Genomic DNA, 15,868 nt, shown 5'->3' with positions numbered 1-15,868 from the left:
GCCAGACATCCTGGAATGTGAAGTCAAGTGGGCCTTAGGAAGTATCACTAGGAACAAAGCTAGTGGAGGTGATGGAATTCCAGTTGAGCTATTTCAAATCCTGAAAGATGACTCTGTGAAAGTGCTGCACTCAATATGCCAGCAAATTTGGAAAACTCAGCAGTGGCCACAGAACTGGAAAAGGTGAGTTTTCATTCCAATCCCAAAGAAAGGCAATGCCAAAGAATGCTCAAACTACTGTACAATTGCATTCATCTCACACACTAGTAAAGTAATGCTCAAAATTCTCCAAGCCAGGCTTCAGCAATACGTGAACTGTGAACTTCCAGATGTTCAAGCTAGTTTTAGAAAAGGCAGAGGAACCAGAGATCAAATTGCCAACATCCGTTGGATCATGGAAAAAGCAAGAGATTTCCAGAAAAACATTTATTTCTGCTTTATTGACTATGCCAAAGCCTTAGATTGTGTGGATCACAATAAACTGTGGAAAATTCTGAAAGAGATGGAAATACCAGACCACCTCACCTGCCTCTTGAGAAACCTACATGCAAGTCAGGAAGCAACAGTTTGAATGGATATGGAACAACAGACTGGTTCCAAATAGGAAAAGGAGTACGTCAAGGCTGTATATTGTCACCCTACTTATTTAACTTATATGCAGAGTACATCACGAGAAACGCTGGGCTGGAAGAAGCACAAGCTGGAATCAAAATTGCTGGGAGAAATATAAATAACCTCAGATATGCAGATGACACCACCCTTATGGCAGAATGTGAAGAGGAACTAAAAAGTCTCTTGATGAAAGTGAAAGAGGAGAGTGAAGAAGTTGGCTCAACATTCAGAAAACGAAGATCATGGCATCCAGTCCCATCACTTCATGGGAAATAGATGGGGAAACAGTGGATCAGTGTCAGACTTTATTTTTGGGGGCTCCAAAATCACTGCAGATGGTGATTGCACCCATGAAATTAAAAGACGCTTACTCCTTGGAAGGAAAGTTATGACCAACCTAGATAGCATATTGAAGAGCAGAGACATTACTTTGCCAACAAAGGTCCATCTAGTCAAGGCTATGGTTTTTCCAGTGGTCATGTATGGATGTGAGAGTTGGACTGTGAAGAAAGCTGAGCGCCAAAGAATTGATGCTTTTGAACTGTGGTGATGGAGAAGATTCTTGAGAGTCCCTTGGACTGCAAGGAGATCCAACCAGTCCATTCTGAAGGAGATCAGCCCTGGGATTTCTTTGGAAAGAATGCTGCTAAAGCTGAAACTCCAGTACTTTGGCCACCTCATGCGAAGAGTTTACTCATTGGAAAAGACTCTGATGCTGGGAGGGATTGGGAGCAGGAGGAGAAGGGGACGACAGAGGACGAGATGGCTGGATGGCATCACCGACTTGATGGATGTGAGTCTGAGTGAACTCCGGGAGTTGGTGATGGACAGGGAGGCCTGGCGTGCTGCGATTCATGGGATCGCAAAGAGTTGGACACGACTGAGCGACTGAACTGAACTGAACTGAAGAAAAATATAAATGATTTAATGACCAAACATAGTATTCCATGGCCACTTTTAAAAAGTATCTAATGATACTGCAAATGAATGCATAAATGTAACTTACAACCCTCTCCCACCAATAAACAGCTACACAAAATCAACTGCTAAATGTGTAAACTAGTTCCTCTGACTTCCTGCGTGTTATCTGTATCTCTTGCTTATTGTAGCCAGTGCTTAATGTTCCTGAATGAGTCAAGGCCATCATAAAGAAAAACAAACACTTAATAGCATCAAAAATGTATACTTTTCAAAAATCCCTCAACAGCTATGAATTCTGGATATACTTTAAAAGGAAACCAAGCTTTTGAGTCTGTTATTTGATACATAAAAGAAGAGAAAATCAGAATCTTTAAATGTGGCTTAGTAAATGTTCTATCCAGAGAAGGCAATGGCACCCCACTCAGTACTCTTGCCTGGAAAATCCCATGGACGGAGGAGCCTGGTAGGCTGTAGTCCATGGGGTCGCTAAGAGTCGGACACGACTGAGCGACTTCCTTTCACTTTTCACTTTCATGCGTTAGAGAAGGAAATGGCAACCCACTCCAGTGTTCTTGCCTGGAGAATCCCAGGGATGGGGGAGCCTGGTGGGCTGCCGTCTATGGGGTCGCACAGAGTCGGACACGACTGAAGCGACTTAGCAGCAGCAGCAGCAGCAAATGTTCTATCATCTTTTTTTTACTCTCCAATTTGAGACAAGAGGGACAGATAAGATTACGCATATAATCCAGAAACAGTGATTCAGCTTCAGCACTGAATCAGAAAGTTCACTAACACGTGAACTAAAATACACCCAGCTTTGCTAGTGCCTCCATTTGTCAGCTGTGGAGCACTGTGAATTATGATGAAGTGAAGAATTCACTGGCAGATAATGCTGAGTGGTATGTCTTCACAAGCAGAGTACAAGACAGCACTATCTTAAGTTATAATTTGTAAAAAATCAATACATATAAACAAGGTTCTTTTAACAGTCCACTCATTCCAGATGAACACTGATCTTGTCGGTTTAACAGTTCATTCCTCACTTTTCTATGATCAAGTCATTGGGAGTTAGAAAGTGGTGCCTCTAAACAACCAACAGCTCAAACAGGTTGATTTTCCACCACTGCTTAACATGAACTCAGAGACAGGACAAAATCCTCATTAGAAAATTAATATGTACTTGGGCTTCCCTGGTGACTCAGAGGTTAAAGCATCTGCCCCCAATGCGGGAGACCCAGGTTCAATCCCTGGGTCAGGAAGATCCCCTGGAGAGGGAAATGGCAACCCACTCCAGTATTCTTGCCTGGAGAATCTCACGGATGGAGGAGCCTGGTGGGCTACAGTCCATGGGGTCGCAAAGAGTCGGACATGACTGAGCGACTTCACTTCACTTCAGTGATTTTTTTCAATAAAAATTTCAGTTCAGACTATTTACTTACTTACTTTTTTGTTAGAAGTGGTTGAGTACAAGCTCCAGGGCTCTGGGACATAGCCCCTATGCACCTCTCTTGCTGCCCCGAACTCAAATAGAGGCACAAGCCATTCTGAATTTTTTGGAGTTTCAAGCACATTTGTCTTGGCACCCTGACTGTACATGTACTATTACTCCTTCTGGGGGACAGTAATAAACCCATCACCCTTAGAGAACATCCTACCATCGCCTTCCACCACTCCATCATCCCTGTTGCCTGCAGACTATAGAAAACAGCACTTGGTATTGTTATAGCCTTACACTGAATTAGTTATATTTTAAACTCTTTCACCTTTCCTCTACAAGTATAAACTTCTGTAAAAACACCTTCACACGTCCCAGTCTTTAAAAGTAACTCAATTTTTCAAAAAGTGCAACCAACTTTACCAAACAATTTGACAGTGCAAATTGTTAGGAGTGGCCCTAACTGTTACATTAAATGAATTCCATGGTTTTCTCCAATCTACCTTTAGGATTTATTCTGAAATGATTCCAGATCCTGCCATCTCTGCTAGTTTGAACTCAACCCAGTCCTGAGTCTGATGCAAAGCAGGTCGGGAGACAGCACTTCTATCACATGCTTCAGTCCAGCACATGGGGACAGAACTCGTTAGCAACGACACATTTCAGAGGAGACGCCCACCTCACTCATCCATCACCCATCTCTCCCGTCCTTCACCCATCTCTCCCTATAGGTCTGATCTCAGTCCTTTGTTTTGGAGCTCAGAATTCTTGGCAGTCCTGATCCAACCATCAACTGAAATCAACAGCTTCAAAGTAAAAACCTGGTTCCTTATTAATTTGCATTCCTTTTTCATTTGAGTCTATCAAATGAGGAGTGATGGCTGTTTTTCTTACTTAATAAATAAGTGTTCCAAGCTCTTGGTGAAAAAAATTACAAATTATTGTTAGCCTGTTACATTTTGTGTGACTACTGGAGATAATTGTGGATGCTTGGTCAGTCAAATCTGGTGGCTGAGTTTTGCTATACTTTACCCTGGAAACATCTAAAAAAGGATCTACTATTACTACGTCTTTTAAAAGAGACAAACTGAATGCCCAGAACATTATACAATGAATTACATCAAGAAGTTAGTGTTGCTAAATGACACGGTTGAAGTGACTGTTCAATATCTCTGATTGCATATTCTTCTGCTAAATGGATATGTGTGATTATCTAACATGCTACTAAATTGTACCAGATTTTTTTTAATGCCAGTAGAAATCACTTTGAAAAATGGAAAACACATTCATTTTTAAACCCATTAAAAAAGAAAAAGCTAATGTGAACAGTACTTTTCCTTATAGCACTTCAAGCTAAGTAATAATTTCTAGCCCACCTGGAATTTCTAGCAAGAATTTAATGTGGTTATTTAGTCACTCATATTGCCAGCCACTGCTATAATGCATAAAGGCTGGCCTTGTGTCTCATTGCAATATTGGCTCCTTGGCCTGGAAAATCAATGAATTAAACACAATGCAGTTAGCCAATCATGATGCTCAGCATTTCTCAGCACATAGGTTCAGTGGAAGAAGAAATAAACAAAAAGAAGGAAAGGCCCCTTTAGGTTGCTGGCCTGGAGATGTACATCAGAACATTGATTTTAACATTTCCATGGCAGCATTTTGAGGATTCCCTGGTGGCTCGGATGGTAAAGAATCTGCCTGCAATGTGGGAGACCCAGGTTTGATCCCTAGGTTGGGAAGATCCACTAGAGAAGGGAATGGCTACCCACTCCAGCACTCCTGCCTGGAGAATCCCATGGACAAAGGAGACTGGGGGGCTACACTATGGCAGCATTTAACACACATCCACCATTAATACAGTGCTTTCTACCATCCATCGTGGATCAAATTCAGCTACAGACTCCACTTCTAGGGAGGAACAGAGAAGCAGAGATCAGACCTGAGGACTGAGAGGTGGGTATAACTCCCTGTCTTCTAGTTGTAATTCCTTTCCCTTCCACTCAAGAAAGGGCACTAGAATTCAAATGTGTGAAAAGGAAATGACCATAGGGATGGGATAAGAAAACCATGCTGTCAGACCTTGGTGCTTTAATTAACACTGATCATGAATTACTTACGCAGTACCTCATAGCTGCTTTGTGATAGATAGATTGCTACTGCAATCTAATGAAAAAGTAAAAGTGAAAGTCGCTCACTTTCTTTTCACTACTCTTTGCGACCCCATGGACTATAGAGTCCATGGAATTCTCCAGGCCAGAATACTGGAGTGGGAAGCCTTTCCCTTCTCCAGGGGATCTTCCCAACCCAGGGATCAAACCCACGTCTCCCGCATTGCAGGCGGATTCTTTACCAGCTGAGCCACAAGGGAAGTCCAAGAATACTGGAGTGGGTAGCCTAGCCCTTCAAGGGATCTTCGAGACCCAGGAATCGAACTGGGGTCTCCCACATTGCAGGTGGATTCTTTACCAACTGAGCTATCAGGGAAGCCCATTGCAATCTAATGGATCAGTATAAAATAATTTCAGACTGACCATTAGAAGCAGAAAGTACCCCCTGATCATGCAAAGAAACATCAATGGCAGATTCTATTTCCACATACAATATATCTGAAGGACTTACAACAAGAGGGTGGATGAGTCACTGATTAAGTCCCCATCCCCTTAATGGATATTTAACTTCTTTGGAAGTTACCACTGGTTGATTAATCCAATTCCCATTCCAAATCTTTTCTCCTTTCCTTCCTCTAGTCCTGAGGCTAGAACAGAAAGTTCTCCAATTTTCATTTTCCCTTGAAGCTTAGACTCACTGTGAGACATGGTTCTGGCCAATTAGATATAAGTGGAAGTCTGCTGGGACTTTCATCCCTTCCTCTTTCTTGTTATAAGTAAGTTTGTAGTGACTGGAGCCACTGGAGCCAGTATGTGACTGTGAGCAACCAGCATGAGTAAAAGGCCAAAAGGATCTTGAGACATTGTCTCAATATCATCTAGTTTCTGAACTCCAGATTTCTGGTTATGTGATGCAATTAAATCTCTATTTAAGCTATTGTTGTTGGGGTGTGATTTTACAACCAAATGCATCCCTAACTGATAGAGAATTCTATACAATGAGATCACCGAGCAGTTCTGACTTTTCAGCTGCCAACAGTCTACTGCATTGCTATAGATATTCACTGTCACCTAGAAATGCTGGCTTGCACTTCTGTGTATGAGCAGAAAATAGGAGCAGCCTGACTCAGAAGGGGCCCCATATGTAGCCTCTGGGTTTCCTAAAACAAGTCTTGCGTTTTAAACCTTTAGATAGCCAGCTGCCAGTGTTGTCAGCTGAACTGTTATTGTTCAGTTGCTAAGTTGTGTCCAACTCTTTACGACCCCATGGACTGTAGCCTGCCAGGCTCCTCTGTCCTTCAGTATCTCCGGGAGTTTGCTCAAACACATGTCCACTGATTCGGTGATGCCACCCAACCACCTCATTCTCTGTCACCCCCTTCTCCTCCTGCCCTCAATCTTTCTGAGCATCAGTTGAATAAAAAAAAAAAAATATATATATATATATATAATTTCTGGAGCTTCAAATCGTGTTGGGTGGGACATAAAGATGGGTGTGTTAGTTAGCACAAGCCCTCTGCCAGTAGGGCCCTAGGATAGGAGATGACTGTGGGTCTGTAGGGAGACTGGGAAGAGAGGTGGGAGGGTTTCGGCCTGAATCCATGAGTTTCCCCAGCTACCGGGAAGAAGTATTTCTGCACAGGATATGAGAATAAAGGGCCAGGAGCAGCCAGAAAGGAGAGGGTGGGACATTTGAATAGGTGAGGCTCCTCCGGTGAAAACCTGCCCAGAACTTCTGGTAGCTCTCACAACTGCTGCCCAACCCCGGCCTGGATGCCCCCAACAGCCACCTCCTGAGACCACCTGGGTGTTAACATTTGACCCCAGCCTCTGTCATGCCTTGCAGGCTCCTGCCTTCAATCTCAGGACTGTGGGGAGACTCTGTGACTTTGCCCAGCACCTGACTTCTTGGGGACTGGGTCAATCTGCCACAAAGCTTAAAACTTGCCCAGAATGACAGGTTCAGAGATGTACCTGCCCAGGCATGGGACTCCTCCTGGGTGCCTATGGCTTCTGGCATGCCTTATGCAAGTAGTAAATTCTCCACTGAACTGAGGTGAACGTATGTGAGAGATCTCACCCTAGATGTTGGCAACTGGAGGCCTCTGGGCCTTGGGTAAGCAGAATGTCCCACCTCTCCCCAAATGCCCACATGCTAATCTCTGGAACCTGTGAAGTTACCTTAGGCGGCAAAAGGGACTCTGCAGATGGAATTAAGTTTAGGATCTTGAGATGGGTTTTTTTCTGGATTATCCAGTGGACCCAATGCCACAGGCATCTTTAAAAATGAGAGGAGGCAGCAGAGTCAGAACCACGGAGAAACAAGAAGATGCTCTGCTGCTGGCATAGATGATGGAGGAAGGGGTCAGGGGACAAAAAAGCAGGTGGTCCCCAGAAGCTGCAAAAGGCAAGCAAACATATGGCCCCAGAGAGCTTCCAGAAAGAATATGGTTCCACCAACACCTTGGTTTTGGCCCACTGTGATCCAGTCCTTGGAAGGAAAGTTATGACCAACCTAGAAAGCATATTAAAAAGCAGTGAGACATTACTTTGCCAACAAAGATCCGTCTAGTCAAGGCTATGGTTTTTCCAGTGGTCACGTATGGATGTGAGAGTTAGACTATAAAGAAAGCTGAGAGCTGAAAAATTGATGCTTTTGAACTGTGGTGTTAGAGAAGACTCTTGAGAATCCCTTGGACCGCAAGGAGATCCAACCAGTCCATCCTAAAGGAGATCAGCCCTCGGTGTTCATTGGAAGGACTGATGCTGAAGCTCAAACTCCAATACTTTGGCCACCTGATGCAAAGAGCTGACTTATCTGAAAAGACCCTGATGCTGGGAAAGATTGAGGGCAGGAGGAGAAGGGGACGACAGAGGATGAGATGGTTGGATGGCATCACTGACTCAATGGACATGGGTTTGAGTAGACTCCAGGAGTTGGTGGCATGCTACAGTTCATGGGGTTGCAAAGAGTTGGACATGACTGAGCAACTGAACTGAACTGAACTGATCCAGTTTAGCCTTCTGACCTCTAGAACTGTAAGATTATACATTTGTATTGTTTTAAGCCAGTAAGTTTGTGGAGATTTATTACAGCACCAGTAGAAAACTCCCGGGCTTCTCAAGTGGCACTAGTGGTAAAGAACCTGCCTGCCAATGCGGGAGATGTAAAAGATACGGGTTCGATCCCTGGGTCAGGAAGATCCCCTGGAGGAGGGCATGGCAACCCACTCCAGCGTTCTTGCCTGGAGAATCCCATCCCATGGACAGAGGAGCCTAGTGGGCTACAGTCCATGGGATCGCAAAGAGTCGGACATGACTGGAGCAACTTAGCACACACACAGAAACTCCTACAAGGCTAGCTCCAGCCCACAGATCTGTTGAATCTACAGATGTGTTTTGAAAATCTGGAAAAGTCACCTGAGAGTGCAGAGTCCTAGCTTCTCGTGGGTTGTTGGTTGGGGGTGGGGGGAGTGCTAACAACAGGAGAGCTAGTCATGATTTTCTGTTATTTCTTGGTGAAATCAGCTTGAACTGGCAGAGACTGCCTCCTTCTAATGGGGTGCAGGCTCTGCACTATGGCACTCTCTGTTTTACCAGCCTGGTTGTTTATCTCACAGGTTAAGGACCAAAAGTTCATCTACATTCTATGTGAAAGAATAACCTTTAAGTTGCTAAAATTTATACACAAGAAATTGGGGGCAGGAATGGGGGCAGGGAGAAAGGAGTGTGTGCACACATGGAAACTTACTTCATATTCATCCTGGATTTTTAATATAAATGAAAACCCGACCTTTCTACATGCACTCTAAGCTCTTAATGCCTTGAAGGGTTTACCTGCAAAAGGCGGTCCCAGCAACGCGGAGATGCCGTTAGCACAGATGATGATTCCGTAGGCATTGGCCAGGTGCTCAATCCCCACCAAGTCTTCCGTCACCACGGGCATCAGGGAGAAATAACCGCTGGAAAAGCCTATCAGGGCACAGATGACTGCCAGGCCGGCGTAGGTGTGCATCAAGGGCAGAATAAAAATACTGAGGACCAGGGTGAAGTTGGCCATCAGGAAGACATTCCACACGCTGATGCAGGGTAGGTCGGCCACAATGCCCAGGACCACTTTCCCGAAGATGTGAACTATGGCTATGATAGAAGTCAGGGGGAACACATCATTTTGCTCTGATAAATTGTACAAGTTGACTATTTCTGGGAGGTGAATGAAAGGGATGACGAAGCTGCTGTAGGCAAACAGAGCCCAGAAAATAAAGGCGACAAACATCCGATTAGTAAAGAGCGAGGCTGTCCCAAAATAGCCCGAGTACCAGTCCCAAAAGCCCTTCCTGACCCTCATGGTCAGCTGGCTCACCGTCTTCAGAAGCCGGAAGGCGCACATGTCCTTTCTGTGCGCGGCTTTCTCCTGGCACGCCTGGGCGGGCGCGTCCCCGAGGGAGCTGTCCTCGGGGCCAGGGCCTCCCCGCTTCTCTTCGGCGTCCCTCAGTTGTCCGCTGGACCTGATCGATTCGGTGGAGTGAGCCGGCAGGACGTGGTGCGGCGCCTTCCCTTCCGGACCATCGCCGTCCATCCCAGGCGAGAGGGGCCTCATGAGCGCCCCGCACACACACAGGTTCAGGGACACGGCGCCCTGGATGAACATGGCGTTCCGCCAGCCGTACTCCGCGCACAGGTACTTGAGCAACACCGTCATGAGGAACGTGCCGAAGCCGGTCCCGGTGGTGCTGAGACCCTGGGCGAGCGCGCGCCTCTTCTGAAAGTACCTGCCCACCATGACCACGGCCGGCAGGTAGGCCATCCCGCTGCCGAAGCCTGCGGCCCCGAGAGGGGAGAAAAGGCAGACAGCACAACGTAAATGGCCACAGCCCCAGGTGGCAGCCTTTGAGATCATCTGCATCTCATTACCTTCATCTCGGTAACTGTTTTTGAATAACAACAATGGTTTAGCTGCTAAGTCGCCTCCCACTCTTGCAACCCCACGGACTAGATATAGCCTGCCAGGCTCCTCTGTCCATGGGATGTTCCAGGCCAAATATTGGAGTGGGTTGCCATTTCCTTCTCCAAATAACAATAGCCAGTACTTATTGACCACTCACCCGGGTCCATGTGCTTTACAGACATTACCACAGGTAATCCCCTCTATAAAATTGTAACATCTTACACAATAGATGCCATTATTCCCATTTTGTACTTGGAGAAGCTGACACTCAGAAAGACTCTGAACCCAAGTGTGTTTTTGTCGTCCAAAATGTGGGCTTTTCCTGCTGTGGCCTACACCCACCCCGAGTTTTCTCTTCTTTTGGATAACTTTTAAACAAAGATATAATCATGTTTGTTTTAAAAAAAAGGAGCTTGGGAGGTAAGTACCAAGATCATCACCCACAGAAGCCTGTTTCTAGTCCATCATTTCTCCCAACAGGCTTTTCAGAATAGGTTACACCAATAATAATAATAAATTATATTAGATAAATTATATATACTAAATAAACAACTAAAGTAAAGTCTGCATTCTCACATGAGAATATAAGCTCCACCAGGGCAGGACTGTGTGTATTTTAGCCCCTGGTATGCTGGGCATTGCCCAGAATACATAGCATGTGCTTAATGATTTGTTGAAAGATAGCATGCATTCTGAGCCCTCTGCTGTCAGTGCTAATTGCACTTAAAACACAGGAAGTACTCATGGACAAGGGGAGGAAGTGATTCCAGGCAATTTGCAGAAGCCTTAGGAATGGGCCAATGTGTTTCCAAATTCATCAGAAGAATAAAAGGAATTAAAATGTACCCATGAGTATACATAGCTACTAGACATCAAAACCACCTAATACTCATTTGTAGCTCTGATTTTTTAAATTGTATTTCTCTTAGAAAACAGGAACAGCTGGTGGTTTACATGGGCAAAATTAATGCTGCTGGGGAAGGTGGTGTGTGTTGGGGGCAGGGGTACTGGGAACACCGTGCTTTCGCACAGTTTTGCTGAACCTAACAGTTGTGGTGCTGTGCTCAGTTGTGTCCGACTCTTTGTGACCCCATGGACTGAAGTCCACCAGGCTCCTTTGTCCATGGGAATTTTCCAGGCAAGAATACTGGAATAGATTGCCATTTCCTTCTCCAGGAGATCTTTATGACCCAGGGATTGAATCCACACCTCTTATGTCTCCTGTAGTGGCAAGTGGGTTCTTTACCACTGCAGGGCACCTCGGAAGCCCTAAAATGGCTCTAAAAATGAAGTTTATTAAAAAATAAAATAAATATGAAATCAAATAGAGCACTGGCCAAGAGGTTAAAGGTTGTGTTCTCAACTTCTAGGTACAGATGGAGGGAAACCATAAAACCCCGCTTCAGTTGTTCAAGGGGTTCCCATTCTGTTCTAATGCTTACAACCTCCTGATATTAGGATAGCAGCTTAATAGCAGAGAAGAGACTGTGACCAACAGCATGCCCCAAAGCTGAGAAGCTTCCCTAGTTCAGCATCATTTAACAGTTTCAAAATTACTTGAATTTGGAAGGAGACCAGAGCAGTCATACACACAAATATAATAATAACAGTTACCGCTAATTGAGTGGCGATGATGTTCCAGTTGCCTTTCAGGTTTTATCTGGTTTAATTTTCACAATAACCTGAAAGCTACCTGTTGGTTATACCCAAATTATTAAAGCGAGCATTGAACCTCATGGAGATTAAGAAACTTTCCCTGCAACAGGTAGCTGGAGAATCTGGATTGGAAGGCAGACCCAACTGCACGGTTGGGTCCCTTTCCATCGTCCGTGCTCTGTCTCATCCTTAACTGCTCATCCCCTGGCTGCCAGGATGGAGCTGCAGAAGCATTTTGCTCCAGCTTTTAAAATAGATGAATTCTTTAAACTGGATAATCTCATCATTATCTTATCTGAAAAATGAATCATTCCTTGATATCATAAAATATCCAGAAGGTATTTAAATTTCTAATTGTCTTAAGCTGCTGCTCAGTTGCTTCAGTCATTTCCTACTCTTTGCAACCCTATGGACTGTAGCCTGCCAGGCTCCTCTGTCCATGGGATTCTCCAGGCAAGAATACTGGAGTGGGTTGCCATTTCTTTCTGCAGGGGATCTTCCCGACCCAGGGATCGAACCCATGTCCCCTGAATTTGCAGCTGGATTTTTTTTTTTACTGCTGAGCCACTGGGGAAGACCCTGTCTCAAAAATGACCATATTTTTAAAAGATTTGTTTAAATCAAGTAAGGCCCACACTTTGCTATTTGTTGGTCTATATATATATATATATATATTTATTATTATTTTTTAAGTCTCTTAAGTTCTCTATTTTCCTCACAATTTACTTGTTGAGGAAACTGGATCATTTGTCCTTTGAAATTTGCCATTCTTCATTTTTCTGGAGGCACAAAAGTTTACTTTTCAAAATCTGATTTGTCACTGACAATAACCAACATCCCAAATTAAATGTGGTTACGGATCACTAAACAGCAGCAGAATGAAATGACTAATAAGGAACCGAATCGAGAGACCAAAGCATAAGAGTAGCACCAATTATAACATCATTTAAATAATAAATACTCCCACGACGTGGGAGAAAAAAAAATCCGTGCCTGATGCTATAAGCATCTATTACCTCTCCTTGTCCTGAACAGCATCCCCCTTCCTCATGTGACTTTGTGATTCATAATTGGCACAATTATTCTATGAGTGTGTAGGACAGGCCTTGGAGATACTGAGACCCAAGCCCAGTGGTCAAGCAGGGCCCTGGAACAATTCTTCACCACATCAGGTCGATTCCCTGGTGGCTCAGCCAGTAAAGAATCCGCCTGGAATTCAGGAGACCCATGTTCAATCCCTGGGTGGGGAAGCTCTCCTGGAGAAGGGAATGGTAACCCACTCCACTATTCTTGCCTGGAGAATTCATGGTCAGAGGAGCCTGGAGGGCTGTAGTCCATGGGGTTGCAAAGAGTCAGATTCTTTGCAAAGAGTCAGACTGAGCGACTAACACTTTCAACTTTGTACCCGGATAAGCCAGGAAGAAGAAGAGCAGGGGAGAATCAATCTTGTGGTTTTGAGTAAAAAGCTTGGATTGGAGGGAAAGGTTCTTCCAGGAGCCGAGTAAGAAAATGGAGCCCTTAAATGGCAGAGCTGAAGAAATTTGTCCAGACTCTCCTGGGTGAGTAAGATCACTCAAACAGATGTTAATTTTCTGCTCATTAGGAGGACATCCATGCAATTTTAATTGCCTAGATGTTAAAAAAACAAATACAAACAAATCTGCCTCAAATGCTTCTTATAATGAAGGATGTCACCAAAGTCTCTTTCAAACATAAAGAGATATGTACATACAGATATACAAATATGTTTATCACTGTACTGTGATAAACATGCATACCCACATATGTATCTCAATAACTTGCCTTTAAAATTTTTTTAATTAATTTAGTTTTGTTTTTGTTGTTTCAGTCACTAACTTTTTGCAGATCTTTGCATCTAACTTTTTTTCTTTTCTATAAAATAAGGTCAATCAGTTTCAAATGTCTCACTAATGACAGCCCAACAGTATACAAGCTAGCTGACTTAGCTGGATTTTCCACTTAAATATAATTATATTTGGGGAGAAAGTGGATACATTTATTTTCAGAGACTTTCTTCAGGTGTTTTCTGTATAAAAAGTGGGTACAATAAAGTGTTTCAAGAAACACTTTCCTTTCACTGGTCTCCTGATCTTTTTCCTACTTCCTTAGATCCATAAATACTTGTTGAATAAATAAGTAAATGAATGAATATGGAGATCACATTATTTGAGGATCCAAAGCAACTAATTGCAAGACATAAAATTCCATTTAAACAAAGAGTCTGAAACAAAGAGTCTGACCATAGGCATGTCTAAATGATGGGAATAAATTTCAAGTCCTAGTTTTTTCTTTTGGCCATGCTTGTGTGATCTTAGTTCTCTGACCAGGGATTGAACCTGAGCCATGGCAGTGAAGGGCAAAATTCTAACACTGGTAAACCCACTGGACCACCAGGCAACTCCTTCAAGTACCAGTTTTGGGGATCAATTCATAGTACATATGTCCAGACAGCATGGATCAAGTTCCTAGGGGCGCCCATGTGTCTGCCCAGAGACCCTGGAGTGACTCCCTCAGTTTTAGCAGAAGTAAAATCCCTGTGCCAGCTCTATTCATTGGACTGTTATGGGGAAGTTTCTAAATTGCCTCAGGAAAAACATTTTGAATTGTTCTTTAAGAACTGTTGTCAAGTCCTTCACTTCAGATCAATGGTTTCCAAACTAGGCTTCATAGCATACAGAAGTGCTTTTTCCACCTAAAGATGTATATGTGGATACATCCTAGAGAACCAACTTGTCAGGTTATGTGGACAATTGGTTTTTATGTTCACCTTCTCCTGCTACCTTAAAGCATAAACTTAAGCTTACAATAAAAACATTGTATTATATATAATAGCAATTATATATTAGCTAACATTTGCTTAAGACTTTATTATGTGCCAAGCATTGTGCTAAGTGCTTCATACAGATCATTTCATGTAACCTTTTCAATAATCCTGTAGGCCAAGCAGTCAATTATTCCATTTGCAGATAAAGAGACTGAGGCATAAGCAAGTTAAGTAATTTTCCCAAAGTCACACATACACGTGGGAAAAAAAACCCAAGGGTTCCAATTCTAACTTTGAACTCTTATGAAAACACCGCCATCAAGGTGCCATTTATGACGATTATAGCTCTGTATTCTAAAAGGTCAGGCTGGATCCAGTTGACTGAAATACAGTAGTATGAGTAAGACACTACTTATCCGTGTGCATTCTGCTATCTGTTGATAGAAGAAATTATGGCTGGGAATCATTTTGCAAAATGGATATGCAAACTGTGCTGCCTGAGCCAATTGTTATATATCTCCTGGGGACTGCCACTCTGCTCTGGATTTGATTCTTACAGTCTCTAAATCTGTGTGGGTTTTGCTGCTATTTCATTATTTTGAGCAGAGCCAAAGGAGAACGTGATTTTTCTCTGATTCACGCTGGATTCTGCAGTTCTTAAATGAGAGAATGTTGTTAGTACGTGGGTTTTGTTACAAGTAAAGGACTAGCACTTAGAACCAGATATAGAAAATTTAATTAAATTCTATTAGGGAGGCCAAGTACAGCTGTTCGGTTGTTTCCTCACACTTCAGGCATATTTAATATCTTATATTAAAAGTATTACCTGGAGGATAGGATATGGGTAGGGTAGGATGGAGACAAAGGGACTAAATATTTAATGGATCTCTTTTCTCCACGACGAAACTCATTGCCCAAATGCTCAACAGAAACACATAAAGTCAAGTTTAGGAAAACCACTTATGGGGACTTCCCTGGAGGCCCAGTGGTCAAGACTCTGTGCGTCCAAAGCAAGGGGTCTGGGTTCCACCCCTGGCTGGGAAACTAAGATTCCATACGGTGTGTGGCGTGGCCAAAAAAAAAAAAAAAGGAAATCCACAATGCTTACCAGCTGCCAGTCCAAAGGTAATAAAGAGATAATACACGTTCACGGCGTAGGCACTCAACACCCAGCCCAGCGAGTTCAGGAGCCCTCCGATGATGGCTGTCCGGCGGCACCCACAGGTGTTAATGAACAAGCCGATGAAAGGCCCTGTCACAGACATTGAGAAAGGAACTGACTAGCGGAAAGTTATGACCAACCTAGACAGCATGTTAAAAAGCAGAGACATTGCCAACAAAGGTCCATCTAGTCAAGGCTATGGTTTTTCCAGTGGTCATGTATGGATGTGAGAGTTGGA

At 43.6% G+C, this 15,868-nt stretch overlaps 1 protein-coding gene across 3 annotated transcripts in view; it reads right to left on the bottom strand.

The window, feature by feature from the left end:
* Positions 1 to 15,868, bottom strand: part of SLC16A14 (solute carrier family 16 member 14) — a 41,178-nt gene that overhangs the window by 11,576 nt on the left and 13,734 nt on the right. For all 3 annotated transcript variants that reach the window (XM_005887036.2, XM_070385581.1, XM_070385577.1), the window contains 2 exons: positions 15,577 to 15,720; positions 8,917 to 9,900 (listed from right to left, as the gene is read on the bottom strand). In XM_005887036.2, the coding sequence (XP_005887098.2) occupies positions 8,917 to 9,900; positions 15,577 to 15,720 (1,128 nt within the window). The remainder of the gene's footprint in view (positions 1 to 8,916; positions 9,901 to 15,576; positions 15,721 to 15,868) is intronic.

This window comes from Bos mutus, chromosome 2 (assembly GCF_027580195.1).
Source record: "Bos mutus isolate GX-2022 chromosome 2, NWIPB_WYAK_1.1, whole genome shotgun sequence".
Taxonomy (NCBI): domain Eukaryota; kingdom Metazoa; phylum Chordata; class Mammalia; order Artiodactyla; family Bovidae; genus Bos; species Bos mutus.
The sequence above is the reverse complement of the archived record's forward strand: the minus strand, read 5'-3'. Positions and strand labels throughout refer to the sequence as shown.